The sequence below is a fragment of the Spinacia oleracea genome, chromosome 2 (genome assembly GCF_020520425.1).
Source record: "Spinacia oleracea cultivar Varoflay chromosome 2, BTI_SOV_V1, whole genome shotgun sequence".
Classification (NCBI taxonomy): Eukaryota; Viridiplantae; Streptophyta; class Magnoliopsida; order Caryophyllales; family Amaranthaceae; genus Spinacia; species Spinacia oleracea.
In genome coordinates, this window is record NC_079488.1 from 85,573,068 (window position 1) to 85,586,393 (window position 13,326).

The following is a 13,326-nucleotide window of genomic DNA, read 5'->3' on the forward strand; positions in this document are numbered from 1 at the left end:
TCACATCGTCTCAATTCTCTATTATTAAAAGAAATGAATTTTCACTTGTATTTTATCTGCATCGTTCACTAGTTACAGAATTTGTTACTTGTACTTTCTCACTGTCACTTATCTGTAGAGAAATATTAGAAACTCAACTAAAACCATTAATGTTTTAGAATATGTATGCGTATTAGTCAATTAGGCTTCCTTTAGTTGGGCGTAAAACATTTTCAGTGAACGAAATAGATATTAATATATCACTTCTACAAATTCACAATTTGGCTACAAAGTAAACATGCAGTTGAAGAAACTTCGAGCTGACTGCCTATTGAGTTGTTGAAATCGCATATGACCAAATGCCAGAAACAAATGTTGATGGTCCCCTAATATTGGCTATTTACACAAACTTTCCTTCATATTACGGAGTAGAAATTAGGCTTTAATCTCGTAATATAAACGAATTCTCAAGTACAATTAAGTTATTATAACGCAATTTAGAATTTATAAGCTAAAAGTTTCAACTCGTCAACTTAAGCACAACCTGGCTATGAAACTCCCTAATCTTGCAGCGTTCTGTTAGCTTCATGTGCAATACCAATGTCCATACATGTTAAAACTGAACTCTAGGATGAATGGTGAGCCCCAGTGTTTTCCAACTGCATGCATTCCATCGTGCGAGCTGGTGGAGATTCACCAAATTTGAGTATGTAAGCAGTTTCATATGCAACGCGCAGTTGTTGAATGACTTGAGCATCCAAGTATGCATCACAAGCGAAACACCAAACTGACAAGTCACTGTTAGGACAAATTAAACATCATCAGACAAATTAGCTGCCAAAATAACTCAACCACTTGTTATCCCCTATCAGCCTTCCCAAATTATCTCATTGATACATGAAATGATAAATGATGAAAGCTTTCAAGGATAAGAAGCCGTATTTTAGTAAAAGTAAATGTTGAGATGCACCTGTAGCTAAGAGCTAGGCAGTGGCCTTTCTGCTCATAGTGCTCAAGCATATGCTGATTTATGAATCGGCTACAAAGGACATCCTTACAGAACAAGCATACCCAGTTTTCACTAGGGTGTTGGCACCTAAAAACATAAATAACTACTGTCATTGCCAGTTGAGGACTCAGCCTCTGTTACAAATAAATTCAGCATATATAAACAACTTCATTCTGTACATATGCACTTCAATACAAAACTTCAATTATACACTTCAAAACAAAAAATAAATGTCTCCCACAAATACAACACACGGCTCAAGACCAAACTTTGAGGACAATACAAGAGGCATGGACAAAATAATTTGCTCTAATCAAGTTAATTAAAAGATAACAGAAAAATAGATCTAACATGAAGTATAATTCAAGAGAGATAAAAACTTTGGCATAAATATGCTAACGTAACGTTGGATCTTCGAAACCCAAGCAAGAATGTCTCTAGTCTTCTATTAATTTCTTGAAAAGTTGGGACTTCCTATGTGGTATCAGATGCAGAAGCCCCAACGTCCAGTTTTTTCCATCGAACATCAAGTCATCAAGGTCCAAAGACAATGAGAAATACAAATCAGCAAGATAAACATATTCAGGGAACTCTCCTCACCCTAACCCCCAAATCCCATGGGTCCAAGAAAATGAAAATAACTGGTGGCCAGTTGACATTTATGCAATTCAGTATATACATCATTTTCTCATGTTCCACTACTTTAAGATACTATCTCATAAACAATAATGGAATAGGAAAAAAAATTCAATATGCAAACATCCTAAAGACAAACTGCAAGTCATACGAAGTTCGTTTTATGAAAGTTGCAGATATTAATCAGTTATTGTCCATACCATTGTCCGGACATTGCTTATTGAAATGGATAATTACACTAGGGCTTAAAGGCTTCAGCCGAGGTGTTATTAAAACTGAATCCAATCAAATTACCAAGCAACAAGACGCATAAAAATGAGTCAGCTAAATACCAAGGCACAAATGGAACTAAAGTTTATTTGTGCTGCAGGACGCACATCGTACAGGCAGAAGGGCAGGTGGCATGCGCCACACATTTCAAATAAAGAAAACAGGTTACGAATGCTAATAGCAGCATATAGTTCAAGTTAAGCAGAAGCCTCTGATTAACAATTTAATAAATAATTGTACCTAGCATGGAACTATTCAAAAATAGAAGGACGAAAATGGAATCTCTCTCCAAAAATGGCGATTGTCCGTACTAGCAGGTTTCTTCTCCCGTACACCATTTTCTTTCACCAATCACCATGCCTAAATGCAAGAAAACCAGAAGCAAACAATAGGGGACTCTAATCGGATTTCGCCTTCTCAACCCCGTTTCAATCTACTCGTCCTATGAACAGAATGAGTGAAGGAATCTAATACCAGTTCTTCCACTCAAACAGTAGAGGAGCTGCTTTCAACCCTGACTCCACCACATCCGAGTACTGGGCCTGTATCACCAAAGCTTCAAGAATCTATCAACACCTTTCAACCTATTACAGTCGTCTGAACGAGCTATTGGTCGGGTTGCTCCGCAAGGTCCGTTGTTGGTGGGATCGTTAACAGAGGCGATTGATAATGGAAACTATGGGGGAAATATGACGGCACGAATACAAACTCTTACTCCAGGTATGAATCAAGTTTTGCGGCTGCCAATTGATGCGGATTTGGGTAAAACTGCTCATTCTAGTTCTTGATTGAACCTACGGGGCCTATGCCATCTATAAATTTTGGAGTTGCTGGAAATATGGATGCTCCTATTTACAGGAAACTGAATATGGAGGGAAAATCTTGGTCGACTTTGTTTAAGGGCAATGAGTTGACTACAAAAGGAATTACTCTCAACTTCATCTCCCTGTTGTCACTGACGGTAAATCAATTGCTCATCTTGACAGAACTGAAATAGATAAAATGTCGGAGAAATGGGCAACTTCTGTGGTTATGTACATAGTTGGGGTAATACCTTCGATTGGTGTAGTCATTAGATTTATTGACAAAGATGGAATCATGTTGCTAAACCTAATGCCGTGCTATTTGCAAGGCCTCATACCTTTAGCAACACACTCCTTATTGTGAAACCTTTGCTGCAAATTTCAATTTCAATGAGGAGATATTTAGGGTCATTCCTCTTCGGGTTAAGCTCCCTAACATTCCTTTAAATTGCTGGGGTCCTAATGTGTTGAGTAGAATTTAGAATTCGTAGTTTGATCAGGGTGTCTGAATTTTCCCTTCAATCTTTGGGGCATGCCTGAATCAAAGCAGGTTGGTTGAAGTGGAAAGGTGCCACGGGGTTCCTATGTGATCCAGGCATGCCCCAAAGATTGAAGGGAAAATTTTACCGCACGGCAATTCGACCGGCTTTGTTATACGGCACGGAATGCTGGGCAGTGAAACATTGTCACGTGCACAAGATGAATGTGGCGGAGATGCGCATGTTACGTTGGATGTGTGGGCATACAAGAAAGGATCGTTTGAGGAATGAGATTATTAGGAAGAAAGTAGGGGTTGCACCGATTGAGTTTAAGATGATGGAAAATCGTTTAAGATGGTTTGGACATGTAAGCAGAAGATCAAATGATGCCCCGGTTAGGAGGATAGAAGGGTAAATGATCAAATGATCAAATCGTATATATGCTGATAAATGTACTACTCCCTCCGTTTCTTTTTGTTGTATCCGTTTCCATTTTAAGCGTTTCATATTGTTGTATCCATTTAGAATCTATTCTATTTTTGGACATACATTTTATCCTAAAATACCCTTACATTTCTATCTAATTACCAAAATACCTAAAGATTCTACCCATATTCCCACCTAATTTTCCCCACCCATAATATTTAATTGTTTTCCCTTCCCCATATACCCACTCTCTCACCTCCTTTATCACCCATCATTATCACTCATCTCTCTTACCTTATCTCTTTATTATTTTCTCACTCCTTTATTTATTATAATCTCTTACACCCAATCATTTCTCTTACACCCAATCATTACACTTATACCCATACAAACCAATATTCCAATTTTCTTAAAAACCACACCAGATTCCAAATTGATACATCAAAGAGAAATGGAGGGAGTACTAAACAACTTAGAGTTTCATTTTCTAGGATACTAGTTGAGGTGGATGTGACTAGACATTCCTAACCATGTATGTATTCAAGGGCCTGATGGTAATCTTGTGACACAAAAAGTGGTTTTTGACCCCCTTTCTCCCTATTGTAAGCCGTGTAAGACAATGGGACATGATTGTGCCAAAGAGAAGCAGCAAAATACTACAACATTCAGGCCTGCTGCTACTCAGCAGATTCGAAAACAAGCTAAATATGGCAACCTAAGGTAGTGGCACAACCTGTTTCTAAGGTTGTTAAACCCATGTTGCCACATCCGATGCTGCTGCTACGCCTACTGTGCCTATTACTGTTGCAAATGATGATGGATGGAGAGTGGTGACTAGATGGAAAAAAACAACTAAGACAATTCCCAATGAGGAACTTTTGGGACTATCTCAAATTCAACTACTCCGGCTAAACACAGTAATGATGAGACAGTTGGGGGATTCCAATTCTATGTTTTTCTTCAATGCCATGAAAGAAATATATAGTAGAAATAGCATTGATATGCTTTATGATGCAACAGGTGCTAAACTCACTACTGATGTTGAAATCAAAACAGAAATCAATGCTTTCTATGTGGCTTTGATAGGTATTGACGTTCCAGTTTTTAGGAGGGGTTCTCAGCTTACAGCTTCATATGCAGTGCACCTGGTTAGACCAGTGCTTCACCAGGAAATTGATGCAGATCTTTTTGGCATTGAAATCACCAAAGCACCAGGCATAGATGGTTTGAACAGTTTGTTCTTTCAGAAAGCTTGGAGTGTAATCAAAGTTGAGGTTATGCTGCGGTTACAGAATTCAATCTATGGAAAATGTTGAAACAGGTCAATACGGTGGTCACTCTAGTCCCCAAAACTATGTTGCTCAGACTCTTATTGGGGTGCCGTAGCCGACAAGGGATTGGAGGATATGACACTCCTCTGACACTCTAGATGTACTAAATCTCTGGGTAGCAGTGCAAAACAGGTTGTCAGAGGAGTGTCAGATCCTCCGATCCCTTGACACTCTAGATGCACCTGCCACTATAACACTGCAATTTTCTAGCAGAAAAGACTCCACACTCTGAAGGGGGGTAGAAAGGGCAGAGTGACCAACAGGAATGGTATTGATTCATACAGGCATTAGCAAGTTCAGTAAAGGACAGCATCTAGTATTACATAATGAACTTCCTAATACTTTCCCTGCATTCATCTCTCAAACCCTGACATACTGACTTAAAGAAGAAATCGAGAGAAAGGGAGGAGAACAAGTTCTCTTATTTGGATAAGAGGTTCGAAGAAGGAAAATGGAGATTACCTCCCCCTCTCCTTCCTTTCACTTATATCTTCCTATTCAAACAAAGTGTTAATAACCCAATGTTCATTTTTTTTTTGTAATTCAGCATGTATCTGGCTGGTTCATACAAACTGTAGGATACGCCAGTACGCCACAATAACAGTCCATGAAAACAGTAAAATAATCATCCACGAATAACATATGTTACAGAAACACTTCAATACAGTTAGACAAATTCCTTTTCTCCTGAATGTTTGACACAAAGTCACAAACATTTTGGATGTTCAAAGTTTATACCTATCTCCGTGGAAGATAATCTTCTACAATAGTAATCCTGACTTACTGAGGACTCATCATCATTTTTATAATCCAAAACGACACACCCAACCTTAAGGGCCGGCTGTCTATAAGAACTAAAAGTACAAACACCAAGCATAAAGCCATAAACTATACAACAATAAAATAAAATAAAACTGACATGATATTTGTAATTGATGGAAATCAGCACAAATCAAAAATTGATGGGTAAACTGTAACACTAATCAAAACAATTTTGCTCTAATTTCAAATATGGTCAAATTAAGAAGGGTAGCAGTAATACTGGAAGCAGGAGAGAGAAAAGTACCTGAAGCAGGAAGTGTCAGGAGTAGGAATGTGAGAAAGATCAGAAGTCAAAGAAGGAAGATGATCACACCATGTTCTTGGCTCAACCCAACCAGACCCACCTCCATATAACATCAAATCTTCTTCATCTTCAAAATTCTGATCGTTTATTGCCCAAATAAAATCCAAATTGTAAGACCCCGGAAAAAAATTATACGTTTGAAAAAAGCATGAATAATTGTAGAAAGTGAATATACCTTGGCAGCTGATGATGAACAAGCCTCCCCGGCGGCCATGTTGATGTCGTCTCAAATGCTCTCTCCCACTTCAACTTTTACTGCACTATAAAAAATTTAAAAATGTATTCATGATTCGTGAGAGCCGGCCGGTGTCACAGACTTCTTTTATCCGAAATTCCTAAAATACCCTTCTTGGAAAATCCCGAGCTTCTATTCGGCTCCGGAAAATATAATTTATCTACTTGTATAGTTGTATAACTTTCTACTAAAACCTACATTAGGAATAGGAATGCCAAATCATGTTATCAGATTAGTTTCGAATCTATTACATTATATTAAAATATACATCAAGAATGATACATGTAATTTCCTGGTGCATAATTTTTCGGAAGATGTTACATATATCCTCAGGGTATCAAATAGTAACATACCCTATGCTCACATTGGTTGCTTTCACATAAGCAACCACACATAGGATTAAAATTTATATCTAAAATAGCAACACCACATGAAATTTAAAATTTTAGACCAATCACAGTCAAGTGTATCACACCCTAAGGGTATGTGTAGCCTTTTCGTAATTCCCCCCCAAAAAATTACTCCATTTGTTCCATTAAGTTCTTCCTGTTTGAGATTTGGGGTGAAAATTAAGAGAATGAAATCTTTTATATATATATATATATATATATATATATATATATATATATATATATATATATATATATATATATATATATATATATATATATATGCTGAAATATTAGAGCGTCACCTAGGATTACTATTGGTTTCGGGCAATGAAAAATAAGATTTCTAATTTTTTTTTTAATTAAAAAAATCAAGTGCCACGTAGATATTTTAATTAATTAATTAATATATACAACTCCATCAAAAATCAAACACTCTAATAAATTAAAAAATAAATCTAAAATAAAATTCATCCAAATTCAAACACTAATATTAGATATATTACCGTTATTGTGGCACTCCACATAACGATTTCATTTTTTTTCCCACTTTTAGGTGGTAAAAAACAAGGTTTAATTATTTTTTTAGGTGGTAAAATACATGTTTTAGTTTTTTAGTTAGTAAAACAAAAAAATTCGATTTTTTTTAGGAGGTAAAAAATTTGTCCTTTTATTTTCTCTAATTTTGTATAAATTGTTATGTATCGAGAAAAATATAAAATTGTAGAATTTTACAATATTAGACGATTTTGGTAATTTTAGTCAAATCAAGAAATCAATCATATAAATATATTTACTCTATATTTTGGTCAAAGTAACATATTAAGCATATCAAATATTTTGGTCAAATTATCGTATTCAACATCCAAAATATATAATACCTATTAGGGAGAAATTTTCATATTAGATGATTAAATGAGTACGTACGTTGAAGATTTATTAATTACGCATTAGCTTTAAGGGATAAATATTTCAGTTAAATATTTTACAAAAAAGATGGTCAAATAATAAATTTTGAATATATGTGCGTGGACAGGAGCTAATCTAGTTGGATATAAGTGGTTTGAATCACGTTGAATCGGATAAAGTTATGTCAATGTTTCTATTCAGTTCAATCCAGATAACGTCAGATCAATGTTTCTATTCGTGTTGCTTTGGAGCTGTTCAGATAACTTTGATTCCGGATTAAGTTGAGTCTTACTCCCTCCGTATTTAAATAGGAGATACGCTTACCATTTCCGGCCGTATTTAAATAGGAGATACACTTGTCAGTTTTAGTAACTTTTCAACCCCACCATCTAACTAAATAATACTCCACACCCACTACCACATTAAAAAATTAATTTCATAAACCCCCCACCCCACACCCCTCAAAAATTTAATTGTCCCCACTTGATTCAGTTCGGGTCAATTTCAGGTTCGTTTTGAATTGGTGCCTGTCAAAAACGGTTTTGTACCAGCTTGATTTGCTTTGGGTTGAGTTTTTGGGTGTATGTCTGATTCGGTTACAATTTTGACTGATTTATTGCGGGTATAGGTCATGTGCGGATCGGATAAGTCTTGGGTTTTGGTCAAGTTCGGATCGGAGGTACCTCGGTTCATGTCAAGTTTAGATCATATGTTCTTCATATTCGAGTCAATTGCTTTGTGGTTCGAGTTTAGACCGGGTTATACTTGTGTTCTATGGATTGTGTGACTCTCGAGCTCATGATCAATTTCGGATCACTTAATTTATTTATTCGAATATTTCACATTTATATATCGAATTGGATTTAAATAACTAATATTTTAATTTTGTTACCTGAGTCAGATTAATAACGACTGAATTGAATCGTGATCAGGTTAAATCGAGTTTTTTTATATTATTATTCCCTTGTGGATTTTGGTCATTAACTTGGATCAGATATAATGGGGTAGGATTGGCAAAATTTCGGTTGAATTAGGATACATGTTGATGCGGTCGGGTTAAATCAGATATCGGGTTGATCCAACTATATGCAATTCGGTTGGGCCAGTTATGGTTGCATCGACACCAAATTTGTGTCTCCCCTTTAAAATCTGGTGATGACACCACCGCTCTACTGTTAGTTGGGCAAGTCCGAGCGTAAGTACCACTATTGCTACGGATAATTTCTAAGATATTGCTACAGATAAGTTCTAAGGCCCTGTTTAGTTCACCTTATTTCTCCTGATCTGATCTGGTCTGGTCTGGTCTGGTCTGGTCTGGTCTGATCTGGTCTGAACTTATTTTTTCTGATCTGATCTGAACTTATTTTTTCTGATCTGATCTGATCTGATATGATCTGGTCTGGTCTGGTCTGGTCTGATCTGATCTGATCTGATCTGATCTGATCTGATTCTTCAGAATTAAGTTTAAACAAAAATCTACATTTATTAATATTAAACGACTTACGTGTAAAATAAATGTTACACAAATTTATAATATATATTGTTATTATTTATTTGACTTTTCTCGTGATTTAACTATTCCTTATATTAGATAGACCTATACATGATCTAGATAGCTCGGTTATGATCTAGACATATAAGTTCTAATCTGGATATGATCTGCACAGATCGGTTCTGATCTAGACATGATTTGTACAGATCCGTTATAATCTGGACATGATCAGTTCTGATCTGGACATGATATGTACAAATTAGTTCTGATCTGGACATGATCTGTACAGATCAGTTCTAATTAGTTCTGATCTATACAGTTCAGTTCTAATATGGACTTGATCTGTACAAATTAACTCTGATCTGGACATGATCTGTACAGATCAGTTATGATCTGGTCATGATCTGTACAAACCAGTTCTGATCTGGTCATAATCTGTACAAATCAATTATGATATGGACATGATCTTTGCAGATCAATTCTGATCTGAACATAATCTGTACATAGTCGATATCTAGACCAGTTATAATTTTGACATATCGATTCTGATCTGGACATGATATGTACAAATCGGTTTTTATATGAACATATTGGTTCTGTAAGGATCGGTTCTGATGTAGACAATGTAACACCCTAATAATTCCTTGCTTTTTATAAAACATTTTCCGACTTAAAACACAGGAATTACTAAGATATTACCGCCACCGTGATAACGACTAAGGCTATTTACCAGAATTACGCAGCGGAATTAACTAACTTTCAAAACATATTAATTAATAGTTAATGGTTATTAAAACAAGTTGGAACCGTTGAGGCCCAAATCCAAAGTATTAAACCATTTGAAAAATCCATTAACTATAAGCATTAATATTAGTCATGACTATAATAAAAATAGAGTTTATAAAATACGGAAGAATAAAACTCTCCACTCGAATCCCATGATAACTTCTCTCGCAAGTTACTCTACAAACCTGCTTTATTATAAATCTACTCCCCAACAACGCAAATGCAATTGATGGATCATCATAGGGTCATTAAGGCAAAGGCCATGACCAGAAGACATGAAGCACGAAGTCAGCGAAAGCTGAGTACGAACAAGCTAGAATAACATTCTATCCTAACATGCTTCACTCAACAAATTAGATAATCCACATGCAAAAGCCATATAATAAACAAGTAAACATGGAGACAAGACTCGACACTTGACACGACTCTTGACTCACAGTTTAATAAAAAGTAGCTTCGAACGGGTAAAGTAAAGTATCCTCAAACGGAAATAAAATGGTGATGGGAGCCAACCATACACCAAAATAAGTCGGGCTACTACCGACAGTCGGGCCATACCGGCAGGAATTCCAATGCACAACGACATAAAAGAGAATGAAACGTCTTGTATCATTCTAGGAGTACAAGTTTTCCGGCAAGACTCCCCCCCATTGTTCATACTCAAGGTATATACGTTCCAAGAGTTTTGAAGCTCTTTGGGTTACACTTTACGTTAATTAGTATATTATGTTCAAGGCGACTCAAGACTCAACATACAAACAATTGAACAATTAAACAATTCAACAATGACACTTCATTATTTTACTTCTTTAGGACTTGTGATCAAACATAGACTCAAGTGAAATTACTCGCATTGTTCCTTCTCAAAAACACTGTTTGAGATAACCCGGCATTGCCTATTAACAAGCGGGGTGTGCCCTTAGCACGAATTGTCCTTAATTCAATTCCCGTAGACTCTCTAACATATTATACCCCTTGGTAGAATATATATATTGCTCACTGGCAATATTCGACTGGCTCAATATATATGCTAGACATCATGTACTATAGCATAATAATAATAACTTGCATGCGCACTACTCATACATGCAAACCCACTTGAACAACATGCTTGACATAATTCAACGATTATAAAAGTCCATAACATGATAGTTCAATAGAATCTATAAAGCATAATTCAATTCATAACATGCTCGTTCACATAGATTCAATAATAATAATAACATGCTCGTTCTCAAAATCAAACATGAATTCATAACAACATATAAGTTCACATGATTCGCATTCAATATACTTCACAAAGTCCTCAAGGGATGGGTGGTCACCCTAGTCTTGTACGTACCTGGAATTAGGGATGGAAATGGTGGGATTTGGATCGGGTGAAGCATCACCTGCATCCATCACCCGCTTCCATCCGCTCCACCTGGTCCATCCGTCACCCGCTCTACTCATCACCCGCATTCCGTCCATCCATCACCCGCGGGTGAACCGGGTGGATCGGGTGATATTCGGGTGGAAATTATTAACTATTAAAAATTCACCATCTAAAAATATGCATAATAATTAACCAAAAGTAAAAGGTTATATACCTACATTTATTTTCGAAACATATAATTATTTCTTATCACGCATAACTTATAACCAAAAATAAAATAAAATAAGCACTAACTTTAATAAATAATGGATTTATCAACACATTTTATGTTTAAATATTAGTATAAATAATATAATTAAAATAAATGGGTGACGGATCGGGTGATAAACGGGTGATGGATCGGGTGATGGATAAAAAAACATCACCCGCATCCGACCCGCATCCATCACCCACTTCACCCATCACCCGCTTTTCATCCATTTAATTCGGATTTTCACCCGTTTAATTATAGCGGGTGATCGGGTTAATGGATCATCCACTGGATATTTCCATCCCTACCTGGAATACCTAAGTACGGGGGCCACTGTGCGAATCACGACTCACTAGAAATCAACTCCTATAAACACAAAAGGAGAAACTAAATTATTATCCATGTTTACTAAATTTCCAGCAACTATTTAAGATTCTAAAACTCTTAGTTTAATTAGAAATCATTCATTAATCATTAATTTAATAGTCTTAAATAGTCGACTCAAGTCCTAACATAAAAACATTGACTTTTTAGCTTTAAAACCATTAAAACCAACTTTTTAAAGCTTATAAACAATCTGAAAATTTAAGTTGATTCCCATAATTTAAATTGTCATTAAATTATGTGAATCAATCTCTTAATTAATTGGAAACAAAACCCTAGTAATAGTTTATCATAAAAACATGTTTTGACTTTAAAAATCAACACTTTATAAACTTATTAAATCTGAAAATAATACTTTCAATCATCAAAACTAATCTCTTTAATTGAAATACAACTCTAACCCAATACGGTGTTCATAACCGTTCTAATCAATTTAAATAACCCAAATATTTAAAATAATCACAACAATTAAAACAATTCAAAACTGAAAATTAATGTTTTTTTGAAAACATAATTTGATTGAAACAATTGAACAACACACACACACACACACACAACGAATAATCGTTTGTGTGTAAGTGCGCCGATCAACGCAACACAACAAGCAACAACAACAACGCACGCAACGCACCGCAAGCAGGGCACGCGCGCAAAGGGACGAAAGGGGCGACGAGGCGCTGGCACGGGCGAGACGCGCACACACATCAGGGGTGTTATGCTGCGATGCGACGCGGGACGGGGCAAGGAGAGCGAGCAGGCGAGCTGGGCGAGCACGACCACACAGCGCGCAAGCACACTCGTGCTACGCTGCGGCTGCGAGGCGGGCGAGCTGGGCGAGCACAGGCTTGGGCGCGCACACGACTTCCTTGGGCTGCAAGCAAAGAAGGCAAGGAAGAGAGGGGTGTGGGGCGTGGAGTGTTCCGCAAGGAGAGAAAATAGAGGAGAGAGAGAGAGAGAGAGAGAGAGAGAGAGAGAGAGAGTGCTGAATTTCCTTGTGAGGGTTTGATATGAGGTCTATTTATAGGTTTTCTCTCCCATGTGGGCTAGGTTAGGGAAATTTTGAGTTGGGCTTATTACCGGGCTCATTTAAGTTTACTCCTTGCAAGCTTTGCAGGGTTTGCTCAAGACAAAACGACTGGGCTTTTAATTAAATTAAATTCGTTTTCGAAATACGACCCAATAAATCTCGATTAAATAAATTCATTGAATTTATTTAATAAAAATACGGTTTTCGAAATAATTAATATTTAAATTAATTGAAAATAAAAATGCATTTAATTCTCATTAAATGGAATTAATTTATAAAAATACTTTATAAATACAACGAAATTCTTTATAAATATAATAAAATATATTTATAATTATAGAAACATACGAGGTATTACATACAAGATCTTTGCAGATTTGAACATGATCTGGACATGATCTGTATAGTTCAGTTATGATC

General features: G+C 36.2%; 1 protein-coding gene across 1 annotated transcript; it reads right to left on the reverse strand.

Annotated features, from left to right (window-relative positions):
* Positions 1–283: 283 nt before the first annotated feature.
* Positions 284–6,394, reverse strand: LOC110799646 (uncharacterized). The gene is made up of 4 exons (XM_022004931.2): positions 6,235–6,394; positions 6,000–6,136; positions 950–1,075; positions 284–777 (listed from the first exon to the last, which is right to left on the reverse strand). Exons 1-4 carry the CDS (start codon positions 6,271–6,273, stop codon positions 606–608), a joined length of 474 nt encoding a protein of 157 aa, XP_021860623.1. The 5' UTR covers positions 6,274–6,394; the 3' UTR covers positions 284–605.
* Between the last annotated feature and the right edge of the window lie 6,932 nt (positions 6,395–13,326).